The sequence below is a fragment of the Alligator mississippiensis genome, chromosome 1 (genome assembly GCF_030867095.1).
Source record: "Alligator mississippiensis isolate rAllMis1 chromosome 1, rAllMis1, whole genome shotgun sequence".
Lineage (NCBI taxonomy): Eukaryota > Metazoa > Chordata > Crocodylia > Alligatoridae > Alligator > Alligator mississippiensis.
In genome coordinates this window covers 77,197,415-77,221,946 of record NC_081824.1, presented here as the reverse complement: position 1 = coordinate 77,221,946, position 24,532 = coordinate 77,197,415, and the positions used below count along the sequence as shown (strand labels likewise).

Sequence of the window (24,532 nt, the reverse complement as noted above, 5' to 3'; positions counted from 1 at the left end):
CAAAGGTCATGAGACACAGATTATACCCCCTGCAGCAAGCAGGATATGAATAGCCAATTTGCTGCAGCTCTGTACAGCATTTCAAGGTGATTGCTCAATTATGTACACACTCGAATATATGCAGAGAAAAGCATCTCCTGCATTCTGAAGTCTTCTCTGTGGCAAACATTTCTGGTAGATTATGTCAGGTACCTAAAGTACTTCAGTGGGGCTCCCGTATGGCACAAATGACCTCCCATTTTACTGGTGTATCAAATAGCAGTCAACACCCTTGATTACTATTCACACAGAGCTGCAATAAAAAAAGGATCTTGCAAAACTCTGCCAGGGGACCGAGACACTTGTCTCCAATACTGATTTCACTTGGTCTGCTTCCTCTACAGTTTTGTCTGAAATTCTTCAGAATGAGAAACTATGGTGGAGAGATTTGGGGCTAATTTAACCCCACTTTTAAGAAGCTAACTTCTAAAACAGTGAAGAAATGGGATTACTAATTGACAGAGAATATATCCCTCATTATAAGGACAGGGACATCTACTTACATCATCTTGAATATCAAGGTCACAGCCTGCCTTCAACAAAATCTGGACAACACGGAGATGGCCCTTATGGGCAGCAAGATGCAAAGGGGTCCGGCCATGCTAGGAAAGAAAAGAAAATATTTTTGTACACTTTAAGGCCAAAACTCAATACATGCTAGATCACCAGATATTATCCCATGTCTCTCCTGCCTTTATGTATATGCTCACACCACCTTTTCTGGAGCTGCCAATTATCACAATGGTTGACATATTCATTATAAGAATATTTCCCTTATTTTTTGTGCATGCTGCAGATCTGTTCTTCCCTTTCTGCATGGGTTTATTGGGACCAGCACTTGTGACAATATTTTTCAGCAGGGGATACTATACATATCTACAGTAAGCTTCCTTGTGAACTCCAATACAGCTTTGCATTCAGTTTTTCAGTAGAATGCTTCTATCCTTTCCACAGAAAACCCTGACCATTTGTACATAATTTTATTATCAATTTACCAGTTTAACATCTTTGAAAAACACCATGCAAGGTAAGTTTGCTATGAATGGGGATCTACCAAAATCGTGATTGCGCAATATTTGTGGAAACCATGATTTCGGGCAGGCTCTGCAAAAAAGTGCAGGCTCCACACTTTAGGTGCGCTTGCTGCAAAATAAATAAATTAACTTAAGCATGTTATTAAGCATGGATTAATCGCTTCCTCAGGCTTTATCAGGGTAATTAAGCCATGGTTTGAGGCCATCCCGAAGCGGCAAACTCCATGCTTTTGATGGGCTCACTCCAAAATAAATAAATAAATAATTTTACTGGCAAGGAGAAAAAACAGGTGGGAAGCCCTGCAGTCTTGGAGCATGGGAGGGAAAGCAGGAAGGGGGAGGAGGGGGGAAGGAGAGAGAAAGGAGGCAGGGAGGAGGATGGGAGGGAGGCAGAGTGATTCCCAAGGGGGGGGAGAGGGAGAACGTGGATTATACAAATGATGAAACAAGAGTGGGGAAAGGAGTGGGTAGGGGGGACTGGAAGTGGGATTATGCAAATAGAGAACTGGGACTGTGGAAGGGAGGCGGGGTTATGCAAAATGACAGGGAATGGAATGGAGGCAGGGGGAAGGATGGGGCTGCCTCTGGCCCCCACTCTGCCCCCTCTGCCTTCCTCCTGTGCTCCAAGACGAAGGCTTCCCATGCACTTTTCTCCTTGCCCGTAAATTTGTCTATTTATTTATTTTGGAGTAATCCCACCAAAAGCATGGAGCTCGCCACTTTGAGATGGCCTGAAACCGTGGCTTAAATTACCCTGATTAAGCCTGGAGAAGCCATTAATCTGCACTTAATAACACCTAAATTAATGGCTTCCCTGGGCTTGGTTTTGGGCCATGTGGCAATCTGCGGGGAGAGGCAGGACTGCTGGGGTACCTTGGCCAATCAGAGGCATGGAGGGATGCCACCATACTCAGCCCATGAATATGGCGACTGGCCACATGATCTGCCCAGGAAATCAGCCAGCCACCTCCTCAAGTTCAGTAAACTCATATCTATGAATCATCATGAAGAAAGTGTCCAGTTTTGCAAAAGACAAATTTACAGAATTGTTGTTTATGTCTGTAGCTTCCTTTTAAAAAAAATGGAGGACTTGTGGTCAAACCAAGTGATTCAACATATATAGCAGCCAAATTTTTAGTGCCAATAAGACTAAGGATAAATCCTGCTTCAATCCTTCAGATATAATTTATTTTAGAATGCTACTGATTCCTAACTCTTATAAACCAGCATACACAACAGCATTCACTAGAAGCCAAATGAAAGTTCAAATGCGGACAGCTCCCTGATGAATATACAGGGAAAAAAATAAAGTTTTAATTAGTGAGATGCATAAATGATGTACAGTGATGTGGGCAGAAGAAAAAGAAAGAGCTGTCTTTAAAATTAGATTTTTTAATTAGGAAAATAGCTTCTCCTACCAACTGGGTTATAAAATTCTAGACTGGAATGACAGAAAAACAAAGTGGAATGCCAAAAGAAGAACAGTAACTGAACTCAACTGGATCATCATTGGAGAGAATTCAAAATGAGAAGAAAAGAGAGCATCTCCCAACAGAGATATTAGGATCTGTATCTGAAAAGGAGCTGCAAGGTGTAACAAAAAATAAAGAGGTTAGCATAGTAACAAAGAATTAAAATAAACAAGGCTGCTAAGAATGTAACCATGGTAAACTCAAATAAAAAATACAAGCACAGAGTCAGAATTATACAAAAATTAATGATATAAGTAAAATAATTAGGGTTCAGGAATGTGAGAAATGAGTGAACAACTTCAGGAAACTGTTAAAAAACAGGAACATTGTAAGACTGTTCACTGTAAGGTCTATTTCATCAGAGTTAATCAAGGGGAGTAATTAAGATTCCAGTCTTTTACTAGATCACTCACAATTCAACCAAGACCCATAATTTCTCTACTAAAAAGCTGTCATTTCAGCAGCTAATAAATATAAACTGATATTTTACTCTTTCCTGGCCTGGTCAAGTATTTGCTTTTAGGGTTCCTTTTTTCCTTTGAGGAATCCATGATGTTAAGCCTTCTGGGCCTGAGAAAATCAACTGCACTGGTGAATCCAGGGAGAGGAGTGAACACCTCCAGAACTGATTGCCTACTAGCAGCTATAAGTAATTAGGAACAAATAGATAATCTTTACCTGCCAGAGATGAGTAAGAAACTTTGCTAGTTAGAAGGCTACTCTAATGCAGTCAAAGCCTCTGCTGGAAGCAGGATAAATAAAGTGACTACACCCTTGGGAATTCAGCCTCCATATAATGAAAAAATGTTGAAGAACTGATTAGCTTTATATTTCCCTTTTCTTGGATCTTGAAGGAAAAGCTCACATGATGACTCTGGAACACAGGTATTTCAAACTTCAGACATTTTCTTTGAGTCTCTTCAAAATGCTGGCAAGCAGCTTGTCCCTACCAAGTAAACTCTGGTTTCACTTCACTGGAACCTTGAACCTGGTCCGACTTCTCCTTTCACAATTTGCCTTTGATTGCACCTAAAGATGGGGTAATACTACATAGGCAAATCGGACAAACAGCAAGAGCCAAAATGTAAGGTCAGTGATAACGCTACCACAAATTAAAAACCTGATAAACAAAAAGCTGTAGCTTTGTTTAAACAGTGAATAGCCTGCTGCTTGTACAAGTCTAACCTGATCTAAAGATGGCCTTTATAAAGACTGTAGGTAAAGTAAAAGCTGGCTCAACCAAATGAAATACATTTCCTTCTATTACAGTCTGGCAGGGATCCAGGATGTAGTTTCAATTTCAGGTAACTTAATAGCAAAAGGAATAAAAGTCTCTAGGCAACAAATAAAAAAAAAAAAGAGGCCAAGCCAACAAACAATTCTGAGGTATGAATACCGATATTATGAATGTGTGTTCAAGCACATTTAGGTTTATGGATTCAGACTTTCTACATTACTTAATTGCAATAAATAAATCACCTAATCACCTCGTCTCACTTCCCAGAAGGTTACTGATCTATCACGGTGACAGTTGATTGTAATCTGTGCATAGTGCAAAAACAAAATACTACTTGAAGCCAGCAAGAGTCCTTTAAAAGGAGAACAGTGTTAACCACGTGAATATGTTCTAGTGGGGAACTTTCTTAGAAGATAACCATCTCTCAAAAGAGAAAAAATGTTGAAGAGCAGCCAATGGCATTTTGTTAAAAATATACTCTGAAAGGAAAATAAAGAGTTTATTTTAATACAAGGATTGTATTACTTACTCAACAAAGCTTTCTAAACAAGTGGCACAGGGAGTTGGAAAGGTTACATTTTAGCCACCTATAACAAGGCATAAAAATTAGGGCTGTGCAAAGCTTTGGTCGCTGATTTGATTCATGGAGATTCAGCCCGATTTGGCAGCTGAATCTCCAAATCCAAATCAAATCAGGAGAACCTTTAATCTCTCTGAATTTAATCGGTACCCTCCAAATCGATTCAGAGAGATTAGATGATTCAGACATAGACACAGCTTTAAATATTTTTTCTACATACTTCAAGGTACCAGGTGGCTTGCGAACGCTGAGATGGTGAGGCAGATGGAGCATCCCATAGGAGCACAGGGGGGCACCCCCAGTGTGCTCAGCAGTGGACCCTCCCCCCCACCCCCCCAGCTCAGCGACTGGTGCCTCCTGGGTCTAGGGGGGCACCTGGGGTCCTCCCATGGCCAATCGCCGAGCTAGCAGGGGTGCCCCCGGGCTCAGCAGTGAACCCGGAAGTGGACCTCAAGTACTTCCAGTCCACCACTGAGCATGTGGGGCCCCCCCCCCCTCCGTTCCTGTGGGACACTCCATCCACCCCAGCATCACAGTGTTCATGAGCTGCACCTGGTACCCTGAGGTATATAGAAAAAACATTTAAAGCTGGGTCTACGGCTGAATCACTGATTCTCTGAATCAGCCTCGAATCTTCAGGTTCAGGTTTGGCCGAATTGAATCAGGACAGTGATCCAAATCAACTAATCAAATCATTGTCCCCCGATTCAGGCCGAATCCAAAACGAATACGGCCTGTTTTGCACACCCCTAATAAAAACCCCACTTCAAGATATATGAATCCTGTGAAACACACATGCAACTCAGGAATTCAAATGAAGGGTGACACACCAACATCAGCCTCTAATGATGCACAAAGTTATTGCTATACTAGAATGTTCAATGACTCGAAGAGCATAAAATAACGTGACCCAAAGAATGTTTTAACCTTTACGATACTCCCTAATCCCAACTGGCCAAATTATGAACTACTAACTTCACTAGGGATAAATTTGATTCCAAGGCTAGGGACAGAAGTTACAAATAAACTGATTTAAGTCATCAGAAACAGGTTTAACCCTGTAACAGAACAGAAGTTCAGTCAGAGCCGTCCCTTTGTGGGGGCGTGAATCAGGGTGACTCCCCGATTTGGGCTTTGGGAGGCCCTGCGGACAGTGCTGTACAGGTCCCGTGGACAGCACCGTTGCCACATACCAAGGGTGCCACCACTCCAAGTGGCTACCACATACCGCCAGCTCCGTGCTCCAGCCACTTGACATGCCCCTTCCCTCACTCCAGCTGCTCATCACCCTTCTTGCACACGCTGATATGCCCCAGGCCTCGCACACCCCTAGTGTTGGCTCTGAGTTCAAAACACCTTTCAGGATGGAAGAACTAAGGACTTAACCTCAGGGAGATTCTAAATGTCTTTGTTTGGGCCCCAATTATGTCACATAACATTGGTACCACAGGGGAGCCAGGTGGTCTAATAACAGGACCACACTGGCCACATCTATAAAAGACACTGACTGCACAGTTACATACACAAGTACTGAATGACCATGCAGTAACCAGTGTTATTGTACAGTAGCGTCCCTGCATGGTTTCCTGGTGACACTGACTGTGCAGTAGCTCATTACTACTGCACAGTAGCGTTGTGTCGCACTTTGTGCCACGCAATGCTACTGCGAGTAGTAACAAGCTACTCTGCAGTAGTAATGAGCTACTGCTCAGTCAGCATTTTATATAGATGTGGCCACTGAGAAGAAGGAGAACAGGTAAGGTCCAGAGATCAGCTTCATGGCTTTCTGGGCCAGTAAGCCTGGGACTAGGCACAAAAACTTCCCACTGCAACACAGTAGGAGGAAGCAAGAGATCTTGGGCGTCAGTCTCTAGCACCCCCAGCTTACTGACAGAAATAGGGTTGACAGACTTTGGAGACAGTTTTATTTACTTATTGCACAAAAGGTCTGTGCCATGTGGCCCTGGCAATAACAAAGATCTTTTTGCATGGCTTCATTCTCAGCTTTTAAGATTCCCAGCCAAAACGATGAACCTGAAGTGCGAGTATGCAAAGTGGGGGGCCAGGATCTAAGAACCTACTCAACCTTGCTTGACTCAAAATGTTATCGCCTTTTGCTTTGTAAAAGGGACCATCCTTGGCAAGATATTAGGGAAAAAGAGGAAGAGGTAGGTAGAGTCTCCCCTTTGATATACTATAGTAGTGGTGCTCAACCTTTTGGCCATGTGGGCCAGATGGGTGGTGCCCAACCCAGCCATGTGGAGAGGGGCCAGGAGCACTCTGGCCCCCATCTGGCTGCTCAGGGACAAAGGGCATGGCCTAGGCCGGATCTAGCTGTGCAGGGCTTGGGAATATGGCAGTGGTAAAAGGGTGGCAGTATTACTTGCCACTGCTCCCCCACTGCCAAATTTCCTGCCCCATGGGCCAACTGTCATGGCTCTGCGAATTGGGGTTAATTACCACTGCACTAGAGTGCTTTTCCTTTTCCAGTGTCATTTGCCATCTACCTCCTGACACCAGAGACGTTCTTGTGCAAGTACATGCATAGGTGCTAGTAAGGGGTGGAAGCACAGGTTACTAATAGCTTATCTCAGTGCCTACTGCCTGAAGGACTTTTATTGTGGAGGTGACCATGAAAACAGGCTTTTTAATATGCAAATAATTGAATCTTTATAGCTTGTAACAGCTGCCAAGCATTTAATATGCCACACACACACACACACACTCTACCCAATTACCTGTGGGTGCACACTTCTCACGAGACAACCATTCTCTCCAATCTCTCAGTTCTAATCCTCAAAAGGAATTTACAAAACACCTTTCAATGAGCCTATGAACTTCATTTCATAAATCTACTGCCTACAAAAAATCATGGACTAAATACAGACATTGGGTATATGGCACATTATAACCTGTCTGCCACCCGATAACTTCAGGTAACCTCTCTATATTTTAGCAGCCACATTCTATCACCAGGTAAGCATTCCCCACTCCCTCACCCCACCTACCTGTCTCACACCTATTGTCTCTTATCACCTCTGATCCTAACTGCCTGCATTTTCCATATTAGCTTCTATTCCACCCAAGAGAAAACAAAATACCAGCATACTTCCCATCCCTGAAGAGTGTTTGTGCCCAAAAGCTTGCAAAGAACAATTTTTCTAACTATTTAGTTGGTCTAATACAAGATATCACATTCACCCAAAGAACCTTGTCTGCCTATATATGTGTGTACACACAAACACACACACACACACACACCCTGAGAGTTTTCAAGACTGACTTGAAAAACTAAAATGGTTCCTTTGAAGTCACTCTGGTCCACTGTGCAAATATGAATTAGGGACCTTTACAAATTGAATTAATGTGCCAATAAAGTGGTCAGTTATATAAATATATACTTCAGGGACTTTTATTTGAATATGAATGGTCTCAGTGGGCCACAAATCATGTCAATCTTTCTTCACTCCTGGTTTATTGACAAAAGACTATAACTCTTCCACTGAGACTTGTGGAAGAATGCCATCCCAGTTTCTTCCCAGACTCTTCTATTAGGTTTTTTCCTTGCCATTGTCTTCTCATTTGTCTGTCAATTTGGTTGCCCCAAGTTACTGCAGATAAGAGAGTGGGAACTCCACCTCTCTATTGTGTTAGCACTGACCTCATGGCATGGGGGCAAGGGTTTGAGCCCATGTCATTCTCTTAGGTGGCCAGTGATGCCTTTTAAATTGGTTGGTTGGCCTCAATTGGGTCTTTAAGATGATGTCAAAAGGGCTATATAAAGCTAAGACTCGCCAGGAGGGGGGAAGCAGCCATGTTAAGTTACATACAGCAACTGGCATGGGCGACTGGTGCTGCCTTAGTCGGGGGGAGGGACACATGCCCCCCCCCCCCGAGACCAGTCCCGCCGACAGGGGAGAGAGGGACCCCTGTGGCCGATCCTGCCAACCAGGGGGGGCCCATAGCCAATCTCACTGCCAAGGACCCTGATCCTGTGGTGTCTGATCGCTACAGTCACTTCCAGGAGTGGCTGCGGCCGCTTCTGGAAGCAGCTGCAGCGATCGGCCAGTGCTTGCAGGGGGGCCACCGGCGCTCCCGCCTGCCCCCCCGCCCATCACCTAAGCAGCGAGGGCGGCAAATCAGGGGGCGCATGTGCATCGCCACTGGCAAACGGAACATCTGCAACTCTCTTTCTCTCTCTCTCAGGATTCTGAAATGAGTAAACTACTTGGAACTTATCTAGATATATAGTTTACTGTAATGTAGAAGCATATAAAACAGCTACTAAGCTGACAGTTTGCTCTGGGTTATTCTTGGATACTTCTCTATCCTGTCCCCTTCCCCAAGCATACCTTCTTTAACCAATAAAGCTCTCTGCTATAACAAACATGGTGGACTCACTGTGAGCGGGATTAGGGCATACCTTTAAGCTCCCTATGCTTGGCTGATTAAGGGAGGCTATTCTTTGTGCTTCAAGCTAAAGGAAGCACCCCAAGTTCTCTCAGTGGGTCAGGCACCCTCCAGGTCTACAAGGCCTGTGTACCCCAGGGGACACAGGGCCTGGATACAGACCAGACTCCTGGGTGGTAGCAGCGGTTACCCCAGGCTTGTGGGTGTGCTCCAGGAAGGGGGTCGGCCAGACATGAGGCACCCCAGGGGAGACACTCAGAGCTTGGTAGGTGGATGAGTGCAGTGAGGTGAGTGGTTTGGCACTCATCAGTGCAGCAGCTGCAAGGGCACAGGAATTAGTGGCCAAATGTTCTAAATAGTCACATGAATTTCTATGGCAAAATATCGATGCATGTGACCAATCAAGACTTTGGCAGCCTTTAATTATTTTACTTCTAAACTTACAAATAAATAATCTATATTTATGATTTAACAGCAGAGTTCCATTAGTACACATATAGAGTAATAGGCTTACATTCTGCAAATAGATCCCTGCATGCAGGTCTTTGTGATCCACCTGATTGCTGGATCCAGCCTTGTGCCTGTATTCTTCCAATGTATTCATATGTCCTTTACTTAATTGCATTCAGGGCTTCATTTCATTCAGGTGTCATTACACTGCCATGGTTATTTATTCACATCATTTTCATTTTCACACTTTTCTATGCACATTTTTATGAAAAGCATGATCCAAAAAAAAAACTTTAGCCTTATCACACTTCACATGGTGTTTTAAAGGATTTCATTAAATTTGTAGATTGTTAGCAATTAATATCCCACTCAGCAATGGCAATGATGGATGTATCTAAAACAATTGAAGTAAACTCAAAGGCTTTTGTTTACCTCAGTGGACTTCGAGTCAGGCCCAAAAAGTTTGTATTCCCATTATTTTTTTCTACTTTGACTTCATTGTCCTAAGTATCCATTTTATAAATCAATAACCCTTTGGGTATGAATTAGAGGATGAAAAAAATACTCCTAAAACACTCGTTTTATTTTATATAGCACTTTTCATCTTGAAAATGGTTGCTAGATTAGTTTCAAGACCAGGTAAAAATTTATTCTCAAGATGAAGTTTTGCTGACAGTTCCATAATTATTCCCACTGTTATGAAGTGTCACCAGATGGCTAGTCATAATGCACCTAGTCCAAGAGTGTAAAAAAGAAAATCAGTAAATCAGGAGGAAAGCAGTAACTTTTGTACTGCTTTGCTTTCCAAAAGGATCATCATTGTTCCCTTGAGCAATTCAGTTTTACTGGTATGATCTTAATGTTACGATCTACGGAAAAGCTATGCTGTGTTTTACCTTGAAAAAAATGTCATAAACTCATGATGCTGCAGTGATTGTTAAAATAGCCATATCTACATTACCGCTTCCTCTAACAAGTCTATTTTTTGTTTAACAAGTAAATGCTCATATATGTCAATACAAGGAAACATCTGTACGCTTGGCACAACTTATAAGTTCACTTGCTGCATTTATTTATTAACTATATTAAATTCAACACTGCAAATTCTAGTGTAACACTGCAACGTCCCAGCATCAAGTAACAGTTCATTAAGTTGGACTCCAAAACATATTTAGTTCTGTTTTGTCTAAATGTTTTTAACTGTAGATAGAGTCTGACTAATATGAACTGAACTACTTTTAGGTCTAAGTTTCTGCTATAAAGTTCTATCAAAAAGCGAGTGGGAACAGCAAAAGCTAGTGAAAAATAGCTACTCTTTTTTGCAATACAAACAATAAACACCAGCTACATGAAAGCCTTGGAGTAAAAACCACCCATGATGTTATGTCTCATCTAACTTAATGTCTCATCATGCAAAGCATAATTCTAACTGCTAACAAAAACCCCACTGAACTCAAAAAGAATAATTCTTTGTCTTTAATGGGCATATGGTAGTAGATACTATACTCAATATTTAGCTTTTGCAAAATCAGCCTAGACTCTGTGTTCCTAAACCTCATCAAAAGTTCCACCTCATATGCTATGTACCATTCAACATGTGCACAGTATAAGGAAAGATGTCTCTAGGCCTTTAGACAGCTAATCTCCATTTCTTATTCACTGTTCATCCAAAGCTGGACAAGCGAATCGGCAAAAATGTCCTCTTAAAAATGGTACTCCAGCTATAATAGCAACCACTAGTGGATATGGAGCATGAATCATATTCATGTAAGAACTGCATACTTCACTCATGCCTTATGTAGACAATTTCAAATTCACCTATTAGCAATTTTATTGAAAGGAAGCTGACAAAAAGATGAGAAATTTTCAGCATCTCTTGGAAAAAAAGGACACAATATGATATAACGTAATTACTATCAGGGTTAATTTTGAATTATCCAATTTCGGCAGCATACACGTCAAGCTATTTTTTAAAAAATATAGTCTATTGGACCACCCAGACAGTATTAATAGATTTTCTTTTTATTAAAAAAAAATACTCTAAGTGGAGTGCTTAGGGAAAATGCCAGACTGGAAGCCAGGAAGACTGAAGCCCTCAATCTTATCCCCAGAACTGGTAAAAGACCAAGCGATGGCAGTTCAGGTTTCTCCTGGCTGCTCCACAGCGGCCAAGTCTACACAAGGTGCTTATTGAGCAGTAGCTCATTACTACTGCAGAGTAGCGTCGCCAGGCACAAACCATGACACAACATTACTGTGCAGCAGTAACGAACTACTGTGCAGTAAGCACCACTGGCAACCATGCTGGGATGCTATGGCACAGTAATGCCGGTTACTGCACAGTCATTTAGTATTGGTTATGCAAGTAATAAAAGACTGCACAGTAACAACTGTGCAGTGGGTGGCTTGTGCAGACATGCCCAGTTATACCTAACTTAGGATCTGAAGAGGCGCCAGATTTGGATTTTTGAGCAAGAAGCTTGCAGCTGTCATTGGTTTCTACTGTGTCCAGCAAAACGGGACAGTGCACATTCTTTGTTAGGAAACAGGACTGCTCCAAAGAAATACCTGAAAAAGAAATTCTTATAATCAATTTCTCTTCTTCACAGATACAACCTAGCAGTGGCCAATTGATCAAAAGAAAAAAGGCCGTAAGTAACTGGAATTTTGTAATGGTCAGGAAGAGAAACCACCAAGAAGCATGAGATGGCAAGACCCTGGGGCCAGCTATCGATCAGTGAAGTGCCCCATGAATTTAAGGGGTCCCTCTGTACCACTGGTTTTTACCTCTATCTTGACATGCCTCATACTCCATTATTTTTGCTTTATAATAGCAGTTCACAATCTGTAGTGAATTCTGCTTTCCCAAAGCAACATTCCCAAGATCAAACCAACATCTTTGGCATCATACACATTTCTAGGGCAGCACAATAATAATTTTCATTGGGCACGCCTACACAAGATGTTTATCATGCAGTTGACTAATTAACTGTTATAAACACCTCAGTGCCTACGTGTGCGCCCCTATTAGGGTACACAAAACTAATAAACTCCGCAACAGTTTAGGATTTATAAGTGATAACCTGCTGTGGAGTTTTTTCATGAGCAGAAGCGCACGTGCAGACACTGCCTCAGCTGGCTGAAGCATGAGGGTGCTTCAGGGCTAGCCCGTAGGCAGTCTCCATGCAGAAACAACATGCAATAAACTCCAGAGTTTATTCGTGCACATTAATTGCATGCGTAGATGCACCCATTAAAAAAAAAAAAAAAAAAATCACAGCAGAATAATTACTAGATCATGGCTGGAAAAAGATCAAAACTTTGGCTCATGGAATGAACCATTTATTTCAATATGGCGTTGCAGTAAGGCTGAATGAAGTCTGAGAAAGTAGTAAAATAAAAAGAACATACAACTGAAGCTGTCCCTATTCTGTGAAAAAAGGGCCCAATCTTGGAAAGGGTTTCAGAGTGCCCTCAGTTCCTGTTGACTTCTGTGGAGGTACTCTCTACTTGTAACTCCCATCAACTAGAACTGACTGCCTAAACTGAACACACTCAATGGCTAATCTCATTAAAACAGAAAGGAAATAAATCTTTGACCAAACACTGAAATGAGCATTTAGATCTAATGTTTATCAACTTAATTTTGTTTCTTGTGTTGTATACCAATCATGCAGACATCTAGCCAATACAAACAGGGGACATCCACAGCAAGGACTAAAAGGAAACAGCATTTTGCAATCCAATTCTCCCCCACTGAAGCAGCGACGAACCATGTCACATGACCTTTCACTTTCAGCTTGCCAGTTAGCCAACATTTGAAAGGAGTTGGTCTGTAAAGGAAAACAAGTCTCACTTTTTCTTTACTGTTGCCAATAAACCTAGTCAGGATAAAGAATGCTGTAGTGGTTAGACTTTATACACACGCTGTGTCCAGATGTGCAGGGGGGTGTGCTTGCAGTGGCACAAATAGTAAAATTAGTGCCACTACTTTGTGCTGCAGCACACACCCCTGCACATGCACTTTGGTGGAGGACAAACTGTCCCGCTTTGGGCACTTTCCCTGCTCCTCTCAGCTCCCAGCGTGCTTGAGCAGCCAGGGCACAAATGAAATATTTGTGAAATGCTCTAGCCAGCAGCTAAAGCATCTCCCTGGAGAACAGAGCCTCTGTTGTTCTGGTGCACGCCACTTTTTTCTCGGCACCACTTTTTTCTTTGCATTTCTTTCTTTCTTTTTTTTTTTTTTTTTTTTGCTACTGGGAAAACCTGGTAGCAAAGTTTGCAGTATGGGGCATGTTTTAACTTTCTGGGCATGTGGTCTGTGACGCTGCAAAGAGGTCTGCAGCACCCCAAACCACACATGAATGCATGGCCATACATGTGCTCCGTGTTCTAATTACAACACAGTGGTGCAAACTCAATTAATCAAGTTTGCTCCATGTTCTAATTAGAACATTCTAGCATCATCACAGTGTCATGTGTATAAGCCCCTGCAGGTTAAAAAATGGCCGCTGGGCTGCTTTAACTAAAGCTTGTTGAGTGAGCTTTAGTTAAAGCATCCCACTGCCATTTTTAAATGTGCAGGAGCTTAATACATGTGATGTTGTGGTGTTTTAATTAGAACTGCTCTCCAGGAACCACTCTAATTATAATACCACCTCCACCCCCCAGCACATGTATAGGCACCCAAAAGAGCTTGCTTTAGATCCCAGCTACTTCAAGCATGTGCTGTCCAATGTTTTGTAACATTAATCTGCACTTGCAAACACAAATCTGCAATCTGATTTGATCCCTGATGTACTTAGGGCATTTTTTCTTTTGCTTCAAGCTCTAGATCTGCTCCTACAAACCTTACTTATAGACTTCTTGTAGACTTCAACAGAAATTTTGCTTGGGTAAGAAAGGCAAGTTTTAAAATCAAACTGAACTGATGCTCTCAAGTGGGCTAAACTTTTTGGAGAGTTGATATATCCAACAGATTTTAACAACATTATGAATATATTGTAGTAAGTCATAACTACCTTCAGACAGGCTTTGAATTTGCTAATGTGCTTACTGCAATTTGTGAAGGGTGTCAATACATTCAAATTAAACAGCTTTTTAACAACTCGTAATTCTACCAATCTCACACTAGAACCATGAGTCATATTAACCCTATAATAATTAAATCAACTCCATGATTATGTTGGCAGCCACTATCCGAAGCACTCTCTTTTGCTGTGCTCAAAGTTATGGATAAGAGGCTATAGCATACCTAATGTCCTTTTAATATTTTCCCTTTGTCAGGGCCCCCTACTGACCCAAAGTATGGCCTCCTTTTTAAAAGAACCATGAAAATATTTTGAGATGGATATCTCCAGGTCTGCTACAGGCCATCTTCTATTCTTATTTATCAAGATTCATGGCAAATGGAGATGCTAGACAACACAGCCTAAGCTTGTATTCTACTGTGCCTTTTCACAGTCACTATGGCCTACGCAAAGAGCATCACCATATCAACACCAGTCCGTCTGGATGTGGAAAACAAACAGAAGAGCCCCTGTAAAATTGATTTGCCCAAGGGTCACTCTGGCTATAAAAATAAATACCAGCTACAATCCAAACACAGCAAAGATTGATCCTCTGAAAGCAACTGTCATTGAGAGATAATTGTAATCTAATTTTGCACCTTTCCACATTTATTCACATTTCCTTTGTGAGCCCATGGGCAGTCCCTTAAAGCTGTGTATGCTGGCAACTATACAAAATCAAACATTATGTTCTGAATTAATATCAGAATTTTTATAAAAGTAAGTTTGCCCCAGAGAAACGCTGATTCCAAAACCCAGTCCCAGTTACACTGTCTATACACATGCTTCTGGGGGAGGGGGGTGCTGTAATTAGAGCAGCTCCAATGCTAGGGACAGAAGTTACACATAAACAAAAGTTATAGATAAACTGGTTTAAGTGATCAGAAACTAGTTTCAACCTGTAACAGAACAGAAGCTCAGTGCACATAAACCAGTTTCAAAGTGGCTGAAACTGTTTTAAGATAAACCTGGTTGAATGTAGTATCAGACTTAACTGATTTGGGTCAAACCAATTTATGGAACTTCTGTTCCAGACCCCTTCCTGGTTCAAGTTAAATTACAGTCCCCCAGCATCCTTTATAGCCCTGGACGGGCAGTGCTGTCTGCTCCAGAGAGCAGGGCTGGCCCTGCCCCTCTGCTCCCTAGCTGGACAAGTGAGGGCTGGCTGACAAGGTGGTGGTGGGGGCAAGACCAGCTGGGGATGCAGCCCCCCGTCTGCAGGGTGGTGGAGGGGTGCCCCCACAGGCAAACCCTTGGCTGGGGGCTGGGGCCAGGGAGTGGAGTTAAACAACCTTTCCCCCACTCAAACTTACTTCTGGTTGTGACTATGGATTACAAATCCCAGAGGCACCTGGAAGCAGGAAAAGGAAGTGATAAACAACCCTGCAGAGTCCTGCTGCTGTAAGTCTGGACTGCAAGTCCCAGAGACCTTGGAGGCAGCAGAAGAGGAAGTGAACACATAGCCCATGCTGGCAATGTGCCAGAGAGCCATGCTCAAGTGCCCCCCAGCTTCTGGCCTAAGCCACTGTTTCAATTTAATTTGTGAAGCTTAGATTGACCTGCAACAGCCAAATCAATTCAGCCTTGGCACTTTTGACTGTCTGTATTTAGCCCAAGAACCTCTCTAATTAAAGTGCCTGCAGCATCATGTATATTCAGCATCCCAAATTTCAAAATGGTGGGCGGGGCACGTGAACTAAAGCTCACTTGACAACCTTTGAAGTGCCCCCACCACCATTGTGAAGCGTGGGGATGCTGAATACGAGTGACATGGAGGGTGCTGGAGCACGTTAATTAACACGCTCTGGTGGACTCAGTTAACAGAGTCTGCTCCAGCACATGCTCATTAGCACGTGTCGGAGCAGACATCTGGCACATGTATAGGTGCCCTTAGATTTTCCACTCTTTTTTTGACTCTATAATCCTCACAGACCACTCTTTTACATTTCCCTTACACACATACACACTGACCCACCCACTCCTGTCATGGCTTCTGCAGCACTAAAGTGACCAACTTCCAGGAAGCAACATCTGAGACAAAATCCTGGACAAGCTATAGACCTCCAAAATGAGTAGCAGTTTATACCACTATCTGGTTCCCATTACTGTGGTTTCTATAGTGAGGTTCTTCTGATTAACTCCATTGAGGGGTGGAACTAATAAGCTTTGGTGAAATCTTGTACGAACATGCCTGTGTCGCTCCACACTTCGGAAGCAGCCCACAGCTACTACCATTTATGCAGCCCTGTGCCCAAGCCGATGACTAAGTGCCGCTGAGAGGCTGTCCTGCGCACAAGCGCTGTGTAAACATATTCTTAGTGCTTCCAGGAGGCAGCCCATGGCCTATTAAACCACTATATTGTCACCTACCAACTGAAAGCAATATAGCTGTGTTCCAATGGCTTCAGGAGGCAACATCTGTTGCACCTTCACAGCAGAAGTTTCATGGCTGTTAATGGAACAGGGGTCCCTAAGCGGCTGGGAGCCACATGCAATTGCTTGGCTAGTACTGTCCTAAAACTATCCCTGAGCAGGACACTACCTATTGCCAATCAAGGACAAATGTTCTTGGGGACTGACTCCTTTAAGGAAGTCTTGGAGGCACAAGGACACAGCCCCAAAATTCAGGGCTGTCCAGGATGGTTGATCAATCATTTTATCTAGCACTGGGTACAAGACAATCAACTCCCTCTCTGATCTCTTGGTTCTAATCCTCTAAGGGAACTTACAAAACATCTTTCGTAGATGAGCCTATGAACTTCACTTCCTAAATCTACTGGCTACAAAAAATCATGGACTCAATATAGACATTGGATTTATGACACATTACCACCTGCCTGACATCTGATTCACCACATACCTGCCAGACCTGACCTCTTACACTTGTCTTTCCCCCCACTTCCTTCCCTCCCCTCCTTTTCTGCCCTTTGTCTTCCTATTTTCCAGCTATTTACTTTTTCACAGTCAGCTTCTTTTCTACCTTGAATTACTACTGTATAGTCTCCCTTACTCACCTTTGGTTTTTTTCCCCTCTGCTTTTCCACCCCTCCTGTCTCTGCTCTATCTTTTATTTTCCTAATTTCCACCTATTTATGTACTCACTGACATCCTGTCACCCTTTTAGCTTTTCTCATTCCTTGGAGTTGCAGAATACCAGAGACTTCCTACGCCTGAAGCAGGGTGATTGCACCTGAAAGCTTGCAAAGAACCTTTTTCCAACTACACAGTTGGTCTAATAAAAGATAGCATATCTACCCAAAGAACCTTGCCTGCCTATGAGCATGTCCTTAGAGCAACATGGATACAACCAAAATCCCATTTATCCAGTCCCCTAATTTAGTTCTATTCCTCTCCACAAGCAAGGCAGGTTCCACTGACAACCAAGCAGTTATAGAGATAGGTCAACACTTTCATAAGCAGGCATCATCCTATTCAGGGTTTAAAAAAAAACACCAAAAAAAAACAGCTTGGGAAGGTTGTAGATCCACTCCCCATTTTTTGTTTGTTTGTTTTCATAGCCAATGATACCTTATTCAGAAAATCTTGGTTGCTCCTTACACATAGGGAAACTTCAGGGATGCATAACAGCACCCAGAGCTCAGGGGTCTTCAACATTCAGATCCAAGCCTGACTATCTGTTCTTTTAACTCTCATGGTCTACAAGACTGAGCTACTTTGCATAGGTCATGGGCATCTTATTTTTACATGCTGTTATTAAGATTGAAGAGCTGGCAATGGATTCATTTCAACTGGGCCTCTTCTTTAAATTGTTAAAGTTATTTAAAGTCCTACCTGGTTGTCCAAATGCTAACTTTAGGCCCATGGTTCAGAAAGTATAATTTATAATCCTCAGCTGTAGGAAGGCACTGGGTTTACAAAGACGGAAAGTGACAAGAATGTGAAGAGTAAGTGAATCCAGAAATTAACTAATTCGATCAAAGGACTTTTGTCTTAAGATAGGATACTCAGGCACCTTTATCTTAAAAGAACAGGTTATTTTTCCCCTTTTGAAAGGCATCCTGTGTTTTTATGCAAAGATCTCCCTTTCAAACTAATTTTCCCTCTAAGGTGATGAATTTTACCAGGATGTACATTGCTCAAAAGTCAGTGCCCATTTTAAAAATGTCATTGCATCTCTATTCAACAAAGCCCATTTTTAAGGGTCCAGCATTCACTGAGCCTGTGTATTTCTCCCCCTGGGAAGTAAAAAGAAGAAAAAAAGTATTATTCTATGCTAACGCTAATAGCAGAAATAAAGAAAAATGACAACACTTTTAATCCACCATGATCCCTCCCAAATACATTTAAAGTTGTAAAGCAACAAGAACATTTTCACAGACAATGGTCTGGAAGTAACATTAGTTCCCAGGGAATTTGTAAAGAGTTTTTCTCTTGTTACCTTGGTAACTGCTACCTTGGCACCCTTGTTGATAAGCTGCACCACATTATCCACTTGGCCTTTGTATGCAGCTATGAGAAGGCGTTCTGAAAGCACAGCGACCGCATCCTGCTGGCTCATGAATTAGGAGAGAAAGGTTTTCAGGGCAAGCAGTGGGCAAGTTCCTTTAGTCCAAAACAAAAGCTTCAGATCAGTCCAAGCAGTGTTCACAGATGCCAAAGAGGGACTCCAGGTCACTGGACGGTGAATTTATTACTATGCCATTTTCTGGACCTGTGGATTAGAAAACAAAACCACTATCAGGAACCTTTTTCAAGCTAAAACACTATGGCAGCTCTGAACTGCAACTCTGCAATGCTCCTGGGTCTTTTTCAGTTGGGAATGGACCACACAAAGAAGGACAGAGCATCCTGAAGCTGGAATTATTGCTTTTCTACATTCAACAGACTGGGATTTTTATACAATGCATTTTTGTGTATATCCTCCCACCTCCTATCTCATTTCCCATTCACAAGGATACAAACAGAATCATGTTCCCACATAGGTGCTAACTCTATGCCACAATGATGATAGAAAGACTCCAAAGACACTGCACTATACACAGCTCATCCCTTTGCAAGGTATTCCAGGCAGGTTAGTTGTGAGACAGCCTCTCTTCCCTAGCATTCCCTAGGTTCAGATTTCTAGGACGCTGAATCTGAAAAACACTTTGAGCTTTAGGGATAAAAATCCATTCCCTTACAGGGATAAAATGTCCCAAATTACTATTTGAAAGTGTTCTTGCTTTCCTGAAATAACTGAAATAACTACAGTATGCATAGTGCTTATTTCCCTCCTTTATGAAGATATAATAAACTTTTTAATATGCAACTAGTATTTCCATTTTGTTTAGTTTAAGCACATTTTGTGTGGGGAGGAAATTATAATGGAATATTATCTTTCTCAAGTGTTCCTTACTATTTAATAGCTCTTTGAATGATTCTATGAATTGTTTAGTAGTCTCAGCATAGTTGTTATTAAAGAAACACCTGTATTATAGTCCCACCACAGTGTGTTCTATTATTTTTTTTGGTTCAAGCTGCAGGTGAAATCATGCCCTGAACTTCCACCCTCTATAGATTGAGGTATATTAGTGGGACACAAGGGCCAGGGACAGACAAACCAGTTTAAGTGATCAGAAACTGGTTTAAACCTGTAACAGAACAGACATTCAGTGCACATAACCCAGTTTCAAAATGGCTGAAACTGGTTTGAGACGCTGGCCCCAGAAGGGAACAGGGAAGAAGTTTATTCCCCCCCTCTCTCCCTATCCCACCAGCATGGACCTGCACTTCTCCATGCTGGCTGCTCCAGCAGCAGTGGCCTTGGCCAAATTAATTCCCTCCTCCCTGTCCCGCTGGCAGGAACCCAAGCCAGGTCTGCCGGGCACTCTCCCCTTGCTGCTGCAGTGGCAAGCTAGTACAGCCTCTGAGGCAGAGGGAGCAGGAAGACTGCCCCTGGGAGACCACAGCCGGGTCTGCCCACCCCGACCACTGCCGTCGCTTGCTCCCTGCTTGGGGCAAGGTGCAGAATAAGCCCCCTATTGCCAGAAGCCAGAGGGAAGAGGAATAACCCCCCACCCTGCCTCCTGCCTAAAGAGCCCTACTGGCCAGGCTCTGGCCGCACCCCCAACAGCAGTAGGGTGGGGGCACGGCCAGACGCCAGCTGGCAGGGCCCCTTAGGCAGCAGGCAGTTATTCCCCCCCTCCCTTCCCTCTAGCATCCAACAGAGGGGGCAGTAGGGGACTTATTCTGCTGCTTCCCCCAAGCAGGTAGCAAGTGGCACCAGGGGTTGGGACCGGCAGACCCATCTGTGGTTCCTCAAGGGCAGTGAGGGTAAAGGGGTAAATAACCCCCCTCCCTACCCCCTCTGTCTCAGGGGCCATGCCGGACCACCTCTGGCTTCACCTGGCCCTGCCACTGCAGCAGCAAGAGGGAAGAGCCCAGCAGACCCGGCTTGGATCCCTGCTAGTGGGACAGGGAGCAGGGAATTAAACTCTACACTGGCCAGTTCAGCCAAGGCTGCCCGGGCCAGCCATTCCCCCCCACCCCAGCACAGCCTCCCTGCAGCTGAAGGCATGTTCTAGCAACCCCCACACCTGGCCTGAGCAACTGCAGGCATATGCCTGTATTTCCTCAGTCCAGAGGGAATGTGTGTACAGTTACAAAGTGGTTCAACCTAGGCAGGTTAGACTAACCTGCAAAGGCTGAATTAATTCAGGCTCTGGCTTTTTGACTGTCTGTCCCTAGTGTAAGCTAGCAACAACTATCTCCCTCATCCCCCTCCACCCCACATGATGTTACTAACCTACATCAGTATCAATATCCAATGAGCTAAACACCGTGAGTGAGATTCTTTAATACGCACCAGTCTTACACAAAGGTAAGATCTACTAATATACTTAGGCAATACAAAACAGGTTTAAACCCAGTAACTGGCAAGCTAAGTGGGGTTCACAGTTGCTTTGCCTCACCTGAGCATCCATGTGCACCTAAACTACACTAAACAATTTTTTCTAAGGTTGTACACAAGCGCATTGTTTTAAATGTTTGCTGATGCAAGCCAATGTTTTAAAATATTTTTGAGTTGGTTCTAATGATCACTTGGCAGCAACAGGTAATAACAATACCTCTGTAGCAACTTTTATACCCACATCTCAAAGTGGCTAATAAATATTCCTGAGAATTAGGCAATTCTGTTTACATGCATTTTGTAGTCGTGTTAGAACGATGGTATAGCCATGTTGGTCCAGGAATGAAGCAAGGATTTTTTTAGGCTTATATCTTTTATTGGATCAACTGTATAGCTGGAATAAAGTTAGACAAGTTTTCAAATGCAATGCATTTGTCATCCGTTCTGGAAATCAGTGAACAGGCACACAAAAAGTTTAATGATTTCCCAAGACCAATAACAATTTACCATTAGGGCCAAGAAATGATTCTCAGAACCCAGTGCTCCAGACCTTGCTCTAAATATTAGCTCATACTGTTTCCATGTAGAAGCCTCAGGTTTGATTTCCACTTCTTTCCTCCTGCTTTCTAGGTTGGGAAGCAATAGGGGTGTTGTGGAGGCAGCACACTGAACCCCTCTGAGGAAAGACTGCTTTGCTTGGTGGGATTCAAAGGCAATACAACCAGGGGTAACTGAGGAGTAGGATTAATGTTTGTCTGGTCTTCAACCAAACACCTGATGGCTATGCTAGGACGTCAGACTATAACGAGGATAAAACAGACAGAGAGTCCTCATATCTGTAATGGGCATGCAGATTACATCATCAGCATACACAATCCATTGTTCTTTTCCAGTTTGATAGATAGTTCAGTGCCACAGGTGATATTTGCCATGCTGGGATGAGCCCTATATGCCATGTGCCACATTAGAAAGCCATGAAATCTATATGGAATGTAATAAATTATGAAGAAAAATGGATAGTTAGATCTTATCTCCTTAAGCATTCACTTTTCAGTATTTAATGCCATTTAAATAAAATGAACCAACCAGATCTGTAGCTGTTGTCATAAATGCATCCACATTATTTCATTCACATTCCAATTCAGTCATTTGACTAATCCAATGTTTTTCTCATTCCCTTCCCTTCATGACCATTATCAAGAAGCAGGGCAAACCTTACAACAGGACTCTTTCTCTATAAGCTCTTTAAGTAGGGTTGGGTATTTAACCGATCAAATAAAGTTCAGTCAATTGACCAGTCAACTGTCAGTCAAAAATTGTGAAAAATAAGTCCAAATAACACAGAGAAAAAACACAAATTTTCCATTTTGAAATGTGTCAAAAAATAATAAAAATAATATTTCTGTAAAAAAACTACAAGAAACGTAGGGTTTTTTTGTAAAACTGCTATAATCTTTGAGCAGTCAAGAATATGCAGTCAACTGACTAGTCAATTATCAATATTTAACTGGTCAATTGACCAGCTTGCCAGCCCTATCTTTAAGCAGCAATGTTTGTTTTTTTGCCAGTGTGTGTCTGTGTAACAGGGGTGTCTGAAAACATGCTCACAGACAAGCATACTATGGTTTCCAGCTCAGTTTTACAGCTACTCTTTTACCCCTTCCTCATTTGCCAGTATCTTGTTACTCGTGTCATTGGAGATCTGTTCATATACAACTATAATTGGCTTTGATCATCTTAAAAAATCTGTGACCAGATGCTGTTTATTTTTTTTCCTTCCAAAAAATCAGTATCATCTGTGAGATACGGAGAGCTTAACAAAGAGTATCTCAGGAAAGAACAATGCAAACATCTTCCTGACAGTCAGACATGACAGAGGAGAAATCAATGGAGGCACTTTGCATGCTTTAACCACACAATTAGAAATGACAGAAATGCCCACTAATACTCTAATGACTTGTGACTGAACAGGTGTTTAACATTAACACTGCAAAGTCAGGCTCCCGCATAAAGCTGCTAACAAGTCAAATGTTAGAGATTATACTCACTTTTTGGTCTGATTGTTTTCTCTATCTATTTTGCTCTCTTTTCTGATTAGCGCAGTAAATTCTTTCTTGGAGAGATCATTAGCCTCTTCAGCCTGCCATGCTCTGTGATTCTGTAGTGATTTACAGTTACAGCACTGCTGCTATAATGTATTTTTTTCTTGCCTCTTCCACTGATTGAATCATGTATTAAGCATATTAAAGAATCGATCTGACTAGAAATCTTTTACAGATTTTTGCTGTGATATTTATGCCTCCTAAAGTCATCTTGTCGTCTTTCTCCTTTGCAGAAGTGTGTTGACCTATGAGTTACATTCCTGTTTTTTGATCCTTTACATTTTTTCAGCTATTCTGGACTGTGGATTACTTGCAACTCAGCAGAACACATTAGACTGAAATAGAGCTTGAATGACCAAGAGATCCATTTATCCTCTCCTCCAAGGAGATGCAAAAGGAGAGAAAAGGGAAACTCCATCTGCCTCATCTTTAACAAATAACTCTTTCCCAGTGCAACAGATACATGGAAACTCCACCTCCACAAATCCTCTGCTGGGAGTCACTTCACTACAGCAGGAAGACATCAGCACTTCCCAGTAATATTTAACCCCGTGTCTACCTTGCATGTCTATATCATTTCCTTTCTTAAATGTTTATGTTGTAAAAACAGACAACACCTGTTTAAGCACTAAAACAAAGCTCATTATACTGCTGTGTTTTCACTCTAACACTGTGAAAAAAGAATTCTGCAATATGTTATATGCTCCATATCAACTCCTTGGTGCCCGTGATCTAGGTCCAGGTGCAGCTTCCTCATGAAGACAGCAGAACCTAGAAGTCCTGACTTCCCACAACCTGTTCTAACCAACAAGCTGCAGTTTCAATGCCAGTCTCTGGGTCGATAATCCTACTGCCCCCTTGCTTCTTAGGCCAGTGGGGAGCACTAAAGCATAAGAAAATTCAATCTTACTGTGTCAATGAGATTAAAGTATTCTAAGTTTAACCTGTTTTAAATTGAAATCCGTCCTTAGTGCATCATTGTACCTAGAATCAGATCTTACCTTGCACAGGGTGGGAAAACAATACCCACTTCCTGAATTCCTCAAAGAAAAGCCTGCCAAGTATGATGCCCAGAGATGAAGGGACATGGCTCCAGCAATCACTTCTGAGAACAATTTGCCTAGTAAATCAGTCGAGTATGAAAAAGGACAGCTCTACTGACTTCACAAATTAATATTTCAGACCCATAGCAATGAGACAATGCTGTGAATTTTGACAAGTTTTCCAAATATTGACATCTAGCAATACCCACGGATTGTAGCAACTGGATGACTCATACAGTGCCATAT

At 42.5% G+C, this 24,532-nt stretch overlaps 1 protein-coding gene across 3 annotated transcripts in view; it reads right to left on the bottom strand.

The window, feature by feature from the left end:
• Positions 1 to 24,532, bottom strand: part of ANKRD6 (ankyrin repeat domain 6) — a 202,276-nt gene that overhangs the window by 37,796 nt on the left and 139,948 nt on the right. For 2 of the 3 annotated variants that reach the window (XM_059732040.1, XM_014600553.3), the window contains exons 2-3: positions 18,691 to 18,963; positions 543 to 641 (exon numbers count right to left, since the gene is read on the bottom strand). In XM_059732040.1, the coding sequence (XP_059588023.1) occupies positions 543 to 641; positions 18,691 to 18,810 (219 nt within the window). In that variant the 5' untranslated portion in view covers positions 18,811 to 18,963. Of the gene's footprint in view, positions 1 to 542; positions 642 to 18,690; positions 18,964 to 24,532 lie in introns of those variants that run through there. The other variant, XM_019496899.2, reaches the window with a different exon arrangement.